The 14,080-nt window shown below is 38.7% G+C and overlaps 2 protein-coding genes across 3 annotated transcripts; one reads left to right on the forward strand and one right to left on the reverse strand.

Annotated features, from left to right (window-relative positions):
- Window positions 1-2,643: 2,643 nt before the first annotated feature.
- Window positions 2,644-9,382, forward strand: eif2b4 (eukaryotic translation initiation factor 2B, subunit 4 delta). Of its 2 annotated transcripts, XM_034144200.1 has the most exons (14): window positions 2,644-2,703; window positions 3,180-3,217; window positions 3,313-3,475; window positions 4,038-4,232; window positions 4,322-4,404; window positions 5,104-5,136; window positions 5,667-5,758; window positions 5,871-5,985; window positions 6,366-6,442; window positions 6,572-6,674; window positions 6,824-6,951; window positions 7,191-7,368; window positions 7,474-7,654; window positions 8,676-9,382. In XM_034144200.1, exons 1-14 carry the CDS (start codon window positions 2,682-2,684, stop codon window positions 8,873-8,875), a joined length of 1,608 nt encoding a protein of 535 aa, XP_034000091.1. In that variant the 5' UTR covers window positions 2,644-2,681; the 3' UTR covers window positions 8,876-9,382. The 2 variants fall into 2 exon arrangements, with proteins under 2 accessions (XP_034000091.1, XP_034000092.1); XM_034144201.1 differs by lacking the exon at window positions 5,104-5,136.
- Window positions 9,383-10,149: 767 nt separating this feature from the next.
- atraid (all-trans retinoic acid-induced differentiation factor) lies at window positions 10,150-13,615 on the reverse strand. Its single transcript, XM_034144202.1, has 7 exons — window positions 13,483-13,615; window positions 13,192-13,325; window positions 12,824-12,892; window positions 11,438-11,509; window positions 11,225-11,346; window positions 11,034-11,134; window positions 10,150-10,948 (listed from the first exon to the last, which is right to left on the reverse strand). The coding sequence occupies exons 1-7, from the start codon at window positions 13,579-13,581 to the stop codon at window positions 10,844-10,846; spliced, it is 702 nt and encodes a 233-aa protein (XP_034000093.1). The 5' UTR covers window positions 13,582-13,615; the 3' UTR covers window positions 10,150-10,843.
- Window positions 13,616-14,080: the final 465 nt, after the last annotated feature.

Raw genomic sequence — 14,080 nt, forward strand, 5'->3', positions numbered from 1 at the left:
CTTGAGCGCCAACCCCACTGAGAAGAAGAGCCACGCTGATTTCATTTTGCACATATTTATTTAAGTGAATGGTAGAAAATGTCAGTTTTCATTCAGCATGAGTGTGCCTTTGTCTGTTTTATGAGATGAGGGAGGGGGGCTGGGGGGTGTCAGAGTTCATGAGCATGTGTGTAAGTGTGTGGCAGGGCAACAGGTGAAAGGCCTTTTCCCTCCTTCAGCTCAGACACATGCTCAGTTAGAATTACTCAGTGCTGATGATCGGGTCTCAGGGACTTCTTGAAAAAATTCCTGCCCTGCCCCAACGGCTGACAGTCAAGGAGGATTGACAGACCACAGCTGTCACCCATTATAGCAACCACAGGACTCTCAAAAAAGGAAGAGGGGAGGGATGTCACTGAGAGTGAAGGTTTGCTCCTGCAGGCTGGATTTGGAAGGAAATGGGGCGCTGTCAGGGTTCCCAAACCTCTAAATACCTATCTGCTCGGTAACACTTGTTTCTGTTGTGTATATTTCAGTGCTAATGATGTTCCTTTTCTCTCTGTTTCATCAGGTAAGGCTGAAGAGAACATGATGACCACGCAGAAGATGTCCAACTTCCATTTCCTCTCCTATCCTTGTATTTCTACGTCTTCGACCCCCTGTGACCTCTCCTCCTGCTCTCACTGCCCTTTGCAGCTGAAGCAACACACCTTGCTGTGGCTGGTCAAACGGAACCAAGTCAGGTGTTTCTGTGAGGTTTGGTCCCCTTCAACCAGCTACTGCGTCGTGAATTCAGTCAGCGTGGAGTCAAAGACAGAGTGTGGTGTATGCTGCTTTTTACAGATGTGGTAGTTTATTGACAGTGATGTTATTTATTTGTTTCTGTAGTTTAGTGTTGGTTGTTCTCTGCATGGTCATTTATGTTTGAAAAAGTAAATAAAGATTTCTGATAACATCAAGTGGTGAATTACAATTTATCCTGAATGTATAAAGTTTTAAAAGTGGTTACCAAATGTGAAATATAGTTTCATAGAGTAAAATGTCCCAATACAAGCCCATTTGAAACTTTTTTTTGTGTATGTTGGTAAGGGTTTTCTTCTGTTTTATTAGTTATAGAGTGGTATAAAATCTGTTGCCTTTGTCCAAGTATTACTACAAATAAGTCATTATGTACAGTCAATGTCTGATAATAACACTCTGCATTGTATACAACATTTCAAATAAAATGTGATTCTTACAGTATTTGCAATTCATTGTTTAGCATAAAAAGCCCCCTCCAAAAAGTGAATGAGACTCAATATTACTTACTGTAATAATACAAATATTGTTAAGAATAGCTAATTTTCTAGCCCTTTTTAAAGGATAGTTTTGGGAGAAGCTGTGGTCGTTGTTATATGTTCTTCAGTATATTCAAAAAGGCAGTAGAAAATAATGGTGTGTTTGTAAATGGAATTGGCAATTATGAAACAGAGCATTCTATAATTTGTTCTCACAACCAAAGAATAAGAATAATTGTTGGTCTGATTATAAATGCTAATTTAGTTTTTGTTAACTTTGCACTAATTTCCAATGATAATCTATGAAACACTTAAGACACATATTCTTTAAAATAATTTATGGTTCTGTGTCATTCTCTTTCAAAATGGCTATTACAACAGAAAATGAATGCTTGCAGGATTCAATAGAATTAGTTAGGACCACTTTCTTTTAGATCTATAGTATCCCCCCACATTTTTAAATATTAACATTTGAACATTTAGACTGAAGGGATGCTTGTAATTACAAAACACATTTTTCATAAGGATTCAATCAACAATAAGAATCAGATGGATTGAGGGGGCATATACTCAAATCCTACTGTAGAAGATGACAACATGGATGTCATGCGTTGCAGCAAGATTTGCTGCTAAATATATAAAGATAATAAATTGTGTAGAATATTGCACATAACTATGTATGGTTTGTGAGAAAAAAATTGCTAAAACATTTAATATAAATATAAGGGGCTGATCTTTGAGCAGATAGTCATTGTGAAAGTGTGCATACTGCTTTCATCCAGTGGTGGACTGTAACTAAGTAGATGTACTCAAGTACTGTAGGTAAACAATTGAGGAACTATTTTCACAGTATGCCACTTTATACTATTTTCTCCACTACATTTATTTTAAAGAAGTAGTTACTAGTACCTTTGGAGATTTAGATTAGTAATACACAATCAGTAATTCAAATAAACCCCACTTTTACCAATTGAATCATTGAAATTATGAACACATTTGGCATCAATAATACATTCATTTGAAATATATGGCGCCTAAATTGGCCCTTCCGCATAACGACTACTTTTACTTTTGGTACTTAAAGTATATTTTGATGCTAATACTTAAATACAATTTTCAATGCAGGATTTTTACTTGTAACAGAGTATTTTGACACTGTATTGCTACTTTTACTTGATTAAATAATCTGAGTACTTCTTCCGTCTCTGCTTTAATCCCTGAGTGAGATACGATAGTCGTTAAAGCTTACAAATAAAAAATCTTTAAAACAAAATAACGAATGTAAAGAAATAAAAAAAGCTAACTATAATAACAAATACATTTACAGGAAACACTTTAGTTAAATGTTTATCCACCAGGGGGCGATACAATATTTCCAGGCGTTAGTTTGTGCAGCAGCAGAGGAAGTTCAGCAGCAGCGTAAACATGGCTGACAGTGGAGTGACAGGTGAGTTCGTGAGAGTGTAACAGCTGGACTTTATAACTGTTCCCAGGTATTTTTGATGACTTTACCGTGGGTGCGACGACAACATGTCTTCCACTTACATTCCACGTTTAAAGGTGTTTTGGTTTGGCTTGTAGCAAAGTTAATTTCCCTCTATGCTAGTGCTGCTAACGTTAGCATTTCAAGCAAGCCAGTTTAACGGTGTTGTGATGATATTGCATCAGCCTCTCATCATGTTATTTTCTAATGAACAGAACAACTTAAATGGCTGTTTTAAGTTGTCATTGTAGCAGGAAATAATAGCCAACCAGTTCTATGACTGAGGTCGTTAGCATAAAGCTAGTGTCTGCTAACAGCATCACCTAAACCAAAGACCTGGTAGAAGGCTGGTGCAGGTATTGGAGCTTCCATGCATTAACGAGTACATAAATACTGATGAACTTATTTAATGTCATCATGTATTGTTCTTTTTTTTACAGATGGAGCTGTCGGAAAAGATGGTATACAACAAGCAAAGGTTAGTATGTTCTCAACATGTGGCACAGTCTAGTTTAAGGCTTCCTAAGATGTAATGTTTTCATGGACTCATTTATTGACATGCTTGCTTTACAGATTGAAGGCAAAGAGCTGACCAAAGACGAGAAGCAGCGGCTGAGGAAAGAGAAGAAACAGCAGAAGAAAAACAAAGAGAAAAATGATGAAAATGCTTCAAAGGAAAGCGAAGAGAAGCCTGTCAGTGCGGCTGCTCCAACTCCAACACAACCCTCACAGAAGGGTAAACATAATGTAGACAGCACCAGAGATTGTTGTAGTCTAAGGCCCCTCAATGTGTTACATGAGGCATGTTTCACTTTGTTCATCTATTGCTAGCAGTTACAAGTGGATAACATCTGAGATATTTGTGAAGGAAATGTTCTTTCAAACTGTGATCTATTGCTATATTTAATCTCAAGATTCAAGGCTTTATTGTCATTTGTACATTAGCTACAGTGTAGATATATCAATGACAAACTTAGGTCACAGGCTCCTCCAACAGTGCAACATATATATATAGGACATAGAACAAATAAAACAGATAAAATAGAATAGAAATAGTGCAAGAAGAGTCTATATACAAGTACATGGAATACGATATATTAGATAAATAATTTGTAAGATGCAAACAGATGAATGTTTATGGATGTTCTTTCCAAAGTTCAGGTGTTTAATAGTCTTATGGCCTGTGGGATCATGAAACTGTCCCTGAGTCTGGTGGTTTTTAGACCTGACTGTTTGTTGCTGGGGCGATCGGGGGGGGTCTTTTGTTCTCCACCCTGACCCCACTGCTTCTCCCTCAGCTCCTTCAGCAGTGCCCGCTCCTGCATCACTTCCTGTGCCTGCCTCAGAACCTCAGCCCGCTAAGAGTAAAGCAGACATGAAAGCTGGGAGGAGAGCAAGGCAAGAGTCTGAGAGGGCGTCCAAAAAGAAGGGAGATGCGGGTCAGCCGGCTGCTACGGGTAAAGCTAAAGCAGCACCCAGTGAGCTGCAGCCAGGTACTGTAGCGGCCCGGAGGTCAGCATGTGTGGTGACCATCTGAAGTTATACCTTTTAAACAAATGTCACGCTTTTTATGTTTTTCCAGTGGTGAAGAGGCTCCCAGAACATGTCCAAGTGGACAACCCAGATGTTTTAAAGAAACTGGCAAAGAAGTTGGAGAAACAACAGGTTAGAAACGTTATGCTTCATCTCTAAAAACCATGACTGATAAGCCTGTTTGAAATAATGAGCATAAGTGTTAGCTTTTTAGTTAAATCTTGAGCATTAACTACTAAATAAAAGAGTTGACAAAATGTACAACACACAAAATGTATCAAGGAATACGGTTGACTAAATGAATACAGCCACCTGTTGCAAATAACATACTATATCATGTATTTATTTTATTATTTAAACTTCAAGATTTGGTTATTTATTTTGACTGATCAATAATAACAAGCATTATATTATTTTGTATATACTATTCATAAACTAAATATTGCTTATTCTGGATTTTATGCTGTTTTAGTCCAGTTTTATAGGTCTTCGTAGGTATCTAGACTTTACAGAGGAACTCCTAAAACAGAAAGGTTCAGCTAAGAAAATAAGTAAAATACAATATGATGTCTGCTGCAGGCGTTTTGTGAAAGTGATCTATTCAGTTACATTTAATAATGCCTGAGTCATCTAGTAACTTTTCATTACAGATTGCCTCATGTTAGGATATCTTACAACAATAACTGTTTTTGGAGCATCACCAACAACAACCCTAAAACAACCCTAAAATACTCTTCATAAATATTGCAGTGTGTGCTCATCCTGTTCCATCACTCGTTGCATGAGATAATAACTATAACTGCATGTGATCATACCTAACTTTTCTTTCAGACGCCAGGGTGCAATGCTGCTGCAAATTTTGAGGTCTGCCTTCCTTACATGTGAATGCGTGACATTGACATTTGTCTAGTTTTGTTTGCTAACCTGTAATCGTTTTCGTACACCAGCACCGCTCAGAAATGAAAGATGAAACGTATTGTATGATCCGTTAAGACAGAGGTCTTTGGGATACGTTTGTTTGAAAATGTGTTACATGTTAATGTACATTTTGTTCTTGTGTGTTTAACTCAACACCGAGCTGTTTGCTGTGCTGGATTGTGGTTGTGCTGCTCTGTTTGTTTGGAGAGTATTTAAAAAAACGTACATAACACAAAGATGTTTGTCTGTTGCCAAGGTCAAACACGAACATGTCTCAGTACATTTTATTTGAAAGTAACCTCCCATTAATATGAAATACATTTTGCTCTAAAGCAACTTTAGTTTTTTCCTCTGGTCAACTGAGTTTGATTGTTTATGTATGTGTGCTGTGACTCCGTTATAACCTTATGATCTCAGATGTAACCTCTAAATGACTGGAGAACAAAGCCAATGCTTTTTAATCTGTTTTATTTCAGATCCCCCTCCGGTTAGACTACGGCCACAAAGTCAGCCTGTTTTCTCATCTCCACCAGTACAGTCGCAGAGCCCCTCTAACACAGCAAATTGGGTAAGCTGAAAATATACCTTTTATAGTCGTTTGATTTTAATCGCGGCAATTTGTTTTAATCCCTTTACAATTACTTTAAATCTCATGTATTGACTGTTGTTGTGTGTTGCAGCATTCCCTCCACAGTGATTCATCCTGCTATTGTCCGCCTGGGTCTCCAGTACTCACAGGGCATTGTGGCGGGGTCCAACGCCCGCTCTGTGGCCCTGCTGCATGCTTTCAAACAGGTACAGAGCACACTCTTTAGTCTTTACCATCCCATTGTCGTTCCTATACAGCATTTTAGACCATAACAGCTACAAAAAGCAAGGCTTCACTCGTTCGGTTCTGTTGGTTCAGACACACTCCTCCTCGCCTAAATGTTGTTGCACTGATGCTGTAACTGATTCATACTCCATCCACTGATCCTCATGCAAAGCTAAACCAGCAATAGAGTTCAGTTTCCATCTTATCACTCAATACAATTTAGCATTCGACTCCCAGGATCAGGTTTTCAGGAGCGAGCAATCCAGCTTCTTCAGAAATGACCTTCTTCTTTGATGATTGTTATTACTAAGGACCAAATAAATGTCAACAACTAAAGGCAATGTTTGTTCCTCTGCTTTAGGTAATAAGGGACTATACAACACCTCCAAATGAAGAGCTATCTAGAGACTTGGTCAACAAGTTGAAACCTTATATCAGGTATGAAAACGCATATCAGATTTTGTTTATCATCGGTATAAGTTTTATAACTAACTCTTTTCTTAATGTCTTAAATTAAAATATACAGCTTTGCACATATATAATGTTCCTCCCCTATTTTCCTTGCAGTTTTCTGAATCAATGTCGCCCCCTGTCAGCCAGCATGGGTAATGCGATCAAATACATCAAGAAAGAGATCTCCAATATTCCTAGTCAATGCAGAGAAGAAGAAGTAAGTGTCACATGATGCAATCCTCATACAATGTAGCCAGAGACCATTAGCTTAAGCCTTAAGTTGTTGTAGCAAACATATTCCACAAAGACAGAAGCGTTAATGTGACTGATTTACCGTTATCCTTCTTTTCCACATTTCCTCTTTAGGCGAAGAGCAAGCTGCTGAGCTGTATCGAGCGTTACATCGATGAGAATATCATCCTCGCTGCTAAAGCTATCGCTAAGTCCTCCATAGAAAAGATCAGTGATGGAGACGTCATCCTAGTTTATGGATGGTAAGCCTCTCAAAGCTTACTTGAAGGAAAACAAATTGGGTGTCTGGTTTAGTGTGAGAATCTGCAGTTTCCTGTTTCCAAGCATTGCTTAATTGGTTGTCAAGCAAAATGAATGCAACACTCACGTATCCAACCCTAAGTCCTGCTTTTCACACTTTCTCTTCCTTTTTTCTGTCTTGCCCATTACACTCCCGACTTCCTTCCACATTTTCCCTCAAACTACTTATTTCCTCGCTCAGCTCGTCGCTGGTCAACCACATCTTGTGCGAGGCCTTTGAGAAGAAGAGGAAGTTCCGTGTGATCGTGGTGGACAGCCGGCCTCGTCTGGAGGGCCGCGAGGCTCTGAGGCGCCTCGTCCAGAGAGGCATCAGCTGCACCTACGTCCTCATCTCCGCTGTCTCCTACATTCTCCCAGAGGTACATTCACACTTTCCAGCTTCCATAGATAATAAATCAATGAGTAGCCAAAGCATCTCAAATGTATTAACTCTGTCTTTATGCCTTGAACGTGGCCTTCCGCAGGTATCGAAGGTGTTCCTCGGTGCTCACGCTCTGCTGGCCAACGGTTACGTGATGTCTCGCGTGGGGACGTCACAGATCGCTCTGGTGGCCAAAGCCTTCAACGTGCCTGTGCTGGTGTGTTGTGAGACATACAAGTTCTGTGAGAGGGTGCAGACAGACTCCTTCGTGTCCAATGAACTAGGTATGGAAGCCAGTGGATTGCTAAAATGTACCATAAGTGTTTGTTTATTTTAAGTTATTTTATTTGTGTTCCTGTCACTTCAAATTTAGAGGTTTTAATCACAAATGTCATCATAATAATCAAATCAAGTTTTATTTATAAAGCACATTTAAAAGCGATTTTTGGTCGAGGCAAAGTGCTGTACATGTAATAAAAACACATTACTACAATCACAATAATTTACAACAGAAATATAAAAAACAAAAACACAGGGAATAGTCAGGTGTCATGCTCCGCTCTGACTAGAAGGCCAGAGAGAAGAAGTGTGTTTTTAGTGAGGATTTAATGTCTGGGCCGACCTCACATGGAGGGGCAGACTATTCCAGAGCCTAGGGCCAGCTGCTGCGAAGGCTCGGTGCCCTCGGGTTTTGAGCCTGGTCTTGGGCACTACCAGCAGCAGCTGGTCAGCAGACCTTAAAGCTCTGGCTGGGGTGTAGCGATGGAGGAGTTCGGCTATATAGGCCGGAGCCAGCCCATTTAGGGCTTTGAAAACAAATAATAGGATTTTAAAATCAATTCGGAACTGATTTGGAAGCCAGTGTAATAATAATACACTGTCACATCAATCGTTTTGGTAACTATACCATATTTGCTGATATCAAAAGTCTACTTTAATTCAATTCAAGGGATTGCAACAGATAGGAGACGTGTCATGACCATTTTACACAGTGACGTTCAATCCAACTAACACGTATAAAATATGATTTTAAAACTGTATTGCTGGGCTCTTTCAGACATTTAAATGCAAAACAATATATTCATTTGAATAGAAATAATAAAAAAATACCTTGTTTCTATAAAGTGCCCCATTTCTCGTTTTTATTAAATAAAAAAGAGGAATGCAGATAATATTTCCTCTTTGATCATTGAATCAATATCAATAGATCTATGTATATTGATAACCTTACTTAAATAGCTACTGTCTCATTGATTGAAATTCCTTCCAAACATTAGATAATTTATCTTCTTCTGTGCTTTCCAGATGACCCTGACGACCTCATTGTGACGCGTAAGGGGAGGACCCAGCTGGAGCACTGGCAGGAAGTGCCCTCTCTCGGCCTGCTGAACCTGGTGTACGACGTGACGCCGCCTGACTTCGTGGACTTGGTCATCACAGATCTGGGAATGATCCCTTGCACCTCGGTCCCTGTGGTGCTGCGAGTGAAGAACGTGGACCAGTGAACGACAGTCTGAGCTCAGAGGCTGTTTCTCTGTGTTCTCCATGGTTTGAGCTTGAATGCTTGCACACAACACAAAACACCATGCTCTGAGCATGCAATAAATATATATGAAATGGCATATGCTTTTTAAACAGAGTCCATGTGTGTTTTATGAATGAATTGGATAACTACCAGGGTTTGTTTCCCTTTAGGAGGGTAGTTCTGTTTTAGTTTTTTTTATACATTTGGTATAGGCAAGATGTTTACATGGATCCACGTTGAGAATGGTTTATTTACAACAGAACATTTAATTGCCAGTATTTGGAGCAGAACCGTTCCAATGCGGTTGAAAACATGCACTCGTTGTCAACCACAGCATGCCATTTCAAACCAGCCAGAAATGGTTCCCTAATTACAGTCGGAGCTGCAGTATCTGTGAAGAGTTTGTGAGCCATAAAATCCCTCTGCCTAGTTTTTAATGACCATCGATTCATTGAACAGAATAAAAAGAGTGAGACATAAACTAGGATTTCTTGGCAAAGGAACTGAGTTTGTTTATTGTTATGTCCAGAAATTCAACGCATGACACTAGCGTGCGTCAAATCTCATATTGACTTGGTATTTTATGGGACCTATCATGCAAAATGCACTTTTGTACGTCTTTTATACATGAATATGTGTCCCCGGTGTTCCAGGGAACTCACCAAGTGTCAGAAAACACAACCCTCTCTATTTTCCTCCATACCCAAATCTCTAAAAAAGGGGCTGCAACGGATCTGATCAAAACTGATCCAGATTTGAACACTGTCCTGACGTCAGGACGGTGGCGCTACGGCTATTGGGCCAACTCCACCAATCAGGAGGAGACAACCACAGCATTGCCGTTCGAAAGCGCTGGAGACGCTGTAGTACATATGCCAGGCCTGTAGGTGGTGCTGTTGCTCACAGAATCAACCCTTGCTAAAACAGATCTAAAAAATGTCAAATTGAGCAAAATGAGGCATGGCTAAAATGCATGATGTTTGGTATTTAGAAAAAAAAAAAGTATAAATATGCCTTGTATAGGTATGGTCCTACACTATATTATTCAAATATAGCATGATAGGTCCACTTTAAGGAGGGAATCCAAAGTTATAATAAGCTGCATTTTATTCCCAACTAACATGGTCCTTTTCTACTATTAATTCCATTTATGCAATAGTTTATATTCAGTCATCTTCTGGCTCTTTATTTATTAACTTCTACGAGTACTTATGGCAATTACATGATAAATAATAATTTCATCCAAGCAATATGTACTGTTCTTAATATTTTATTAGAACTTTATATTAAAACTCTCAATCTCATTGTGAAGAAGCATCAAAACCACTTTCCCATCAACATATTTCACATTTGACTAAACACATTTGATCAGATACATTCAGATGTGTTCAGATTAAGATGTGCTAAAAGCAGGTGAAGACTAGATAGTGTGCTGTAGTAGTTCAACTCAATGACTCACTTTTAAAATGTAACTTTATACAGTAAAAAAATCGAAACATTTTTGATCAGGACTTGGTTTTGCTGTGAGTGAAGCACATGTTCAACATGCAGCAACACTTTGTGAAATTAGTAGTTCCATCGTGTAAACTCACACACATTCAGTGCACGTTCGGCACAGATAATATCAAGCAAAGCCTCAGAATGCTCTTTAATATAACTTGCTCATTAATATCTTGAGTCATTTAAAAAATATAATTAAATTGGTAACATTGGTATTATTGACAAAAGGTAGAAATATTTAAAATGTTCAATTTACTTTCTTCCTAAAATTGCACTGATGAAAATGTCAGTTTTTAAAATGTACGTAAATTAAATAAAGCTGACACGCAGTAATACAAAATGTCGTTTTAAAAAAAAAGCCTGGGGTCACCTCAGACTTTGTGTCAGCATTTTCCCTTTCGACTATAGCTCAGTAGATCATCAGGGATTAAAGAAAGTTGAGTGCAGTTCAGAGTGGCTCGGCCTTACGTCTCTGGGTGAGCCACAGCAGGAGAGAGATGACAAATGTAGACACTCCAAGAGGCGCAAACACCTGCAGAAGAGGGAACTCCCCCTGTAGAAAATAATAAATAAATACTTAGCTGTAAAAAATGAAGTACCAAACGAAATTATTCAGATAAAGCTGCTCCAAAACATACCTCTCGCAGACACTTGTATCCATGATAGGCGTCAGCACAGCTACACTCGAAGAAGCTCGGGCCGTAGGGCGCGCAGAGGGAGTTCTCCGGGCAGTTCATGGCTGAGGATTGTTAATAATTATAAGACAGTTGTCATATTTTACCAGAAAGCTACTGCAGGTTTATGTGAAGTGTATTAGATGGTAACTTACACAGCTGTCCGGTCTGGTTGCACGTATCTTTTTGGCCTTCACAGAAACGATTTCCCTCTTTGACCTCTACCTTTTCCCAAGAAGTGTTGCCCCCTGGGCAAAATATGTCTTGTGGTAAAATCCTATAGACTCACAAAAATAGAGTTATGAAGAATTAAAATGTTATACTCGTGAGCTGCTGTCATATTTGAGTTTCTGTAACAGAATACTTACATGTAATTTAACTCAATAAATCCTTGGAAGGCTGCTTCACTGATGTTGACAATTGGATTGAGTGAGAGGTCTCTGAAAAGCAACAGTTTGTAGGCCTATGGTGAAAAATCGTTTAAAAGACAAATGGTTCCATAAAAATACAAGTGAATAAGACGTGCATTCATAAGTCGAGTTTGGTTCCTTGCTAGAATGAAAGCTAGGATTAAAAAAAGTTCACGTCTCCTACTGCCTTAGAATTGTATCAATATTACAAATATATAGAGCATTTGCCCATGTACATTTCTATGTGTGTGGCAATTGTAAATAACAATTTATAATGCGGAACGTGCATCATGTGTGAAAATGATCATGCAGAATCAACATGTTCCTCAGTGATGTAACTTCTTCTTTGCATTAAGAATAACCATGGACTTCACTATGGAAGTGTCCAACAAAGTACATTACATTACATTGCATTTAGCTGACGCTTTTATCCAAAGCGACTTACAATAAATGCATTCGACCAAGAAGATACAAACTTGAAGAAAACAGAATCATATAAGTATTGAGTTATTTTATCTGTACCCTATATCAGGGGTTCCCAACCTTTTTTCCCAAGAGCCCCCCCAAATGACTCCTGTTGGAAGGTGCGCCCCCCCCCCCCCCCCCACACACACACAAGGGGGTGGGGGGGAATGGTGGGGGGCGCACAGCAGTAATTAAAGTTTAAAAGTCTCAAAAATGCTACAACTACTGTCCCAAACTGGATGAATGTGAAGTATTTTGTTAAAGGAGGATGAAAGCGTAATTAAGGAGCACTATTGGAGTGACTTTGATGGTTATTGGACTCAGGATTAATTCATTTGGATTCCCGCTGTATGAAGAAATTAAAGGACGGCGCAAGTGGAAACAATTCACATGCTCAAAGTAAGCCGGATTTTGCCGATGTGTTTATGTGGATTCAAAAGTCGTAAATAATCTACAAAATGGAGGAGACCGATCTGATCGGAGCAACTGTGACAAATAATCTGAAACCGGCATGGACAATGACTGTTTTAAAAATGCGCTTATCCAGAAAAGCCTGGTTTGGACACTTTACGGGCAGAAGAAACATTTCTATTAAAGAAAGAATTATACATTTCTGTCTTGTTATGCCTATAATAGCTACTAGCTTGAATTTTTATTCAAATTAATTAATCAATTATTTTTATTTTTTTATTGTAATGTAGAGACAAGGCTTTTAGTGACAATCATGTATTGCGTTACAATTATATGTAAAAAAAAGTCTAAATATGATATTTGGCCTCAAATCATCTGAGGCCTGGCGCCCCCCCCTGCGATCTTTGGCGCCCCCCAGGTTGGGAACCACTGCCCTATATTGTATGACATTGTAGTAACTGTACATACATCATTAATGCTGTTGATGCTCTCTGGAGATCCTCCACATGAGTTAGTGAACAATTGGACAGATCCAACCTGACACAAACAAAAAACATGGTTGAAACATTTACAAAACAAACATTATTTTGTAAATCTAACTTTTAAGTGTGGAAGCAGAGTAAAGTTCATATTTTTCAACTGGGGGAAAAGGATACATCATTAGCACTGGCAGCTTTTATTAAAGACTGTTGTTTACAAAGTTTAACTTATCTATTTATACTAGTCTCCTGTTACTCCTGTATAATATTTGTCTTCCTCCACTTTCAACATACGTCATTTATAACTGAAATCTTCACATTTCCGACGGACCCTGAGGGCGACATAAAAAGTCCTACCCGATGATGTGTTCAGGGTCACTTGTGTTGTCATTTCTCAAGCAGCATCGTCCTTCTATCCGACCAGCGGATGAGGAGCAGAACCGGCCCACTGCAGTGCCATTAAGGACAGCACCGCTGCAGAGCTCACATACCTGCAGTTACAGATCATGAGGAAGGAGAAAACAGGTTGTAAACAACAACATTCCCGGTCACCCTCCCTGGCACCAACAGCTAAGTTACATTAAACACGCTGTTGTGTGGTTACCGGTAACAAACTGCAGATATTACAATATCAAATCCAAGTCTTACCTGCAGATCGGTTACTTGATAACTTCCATAAAAACATAAATTAAAGACCAAAATAAGCACTGCAGGTTTAAGCTGGCTGCACCCAGCTTTCATTTTCATCGACTAAAGTCATATGATCCTACTGTAGCGTACACGTGACAGGAAGCTGGTCCAACACTTTATCCACAAATCCAACTTCATTTTGCGCTAAAATTGCGCATACACTCAATTTGCAGCAATTCGTGTACAATAATAGAATACACAGCAGCTACTGAATACATAAAGGAAACATCTGTTTTATTTTATTTTTGCTGAACAATTTAAACGTATTCAAAGAATATTTTTTGTAGGTAAAAAAGCCTTCGCTTTAATTTAATTGTATTGCAAGTTATAAATTATGTATATAATACCTTCTAAACCTTCGACCATTGTACCTTCATTTTAAGTCTACAACAAGTCAATATAGATTATAATATTAACAGACCTATTTCATTACATTTCTCAAATTGTTGACAAAATGTAGACGCATTTTTTCTGACTAATGAATTTTGACTGCGCTTTCACTGTCACTTTGGGATGCACCAAATACAATTGGGACTTCTAGTAAGAATATTTTTAC

Source organism: Trematomus bernacchii, unplaced genomic scaffold, assembly GCF_902827165.1.
Source record: "Trematomus bernacchii unplaced genomic scaffold, fTreBer1.1, whole genome shotgun sequence".
Lineage (NCBI taxonomy): Eukaryota > Metazoa > Chordata > Actinopteri > Perciformes > Nototheniidae > Trematomus > Trematomus bernacchii.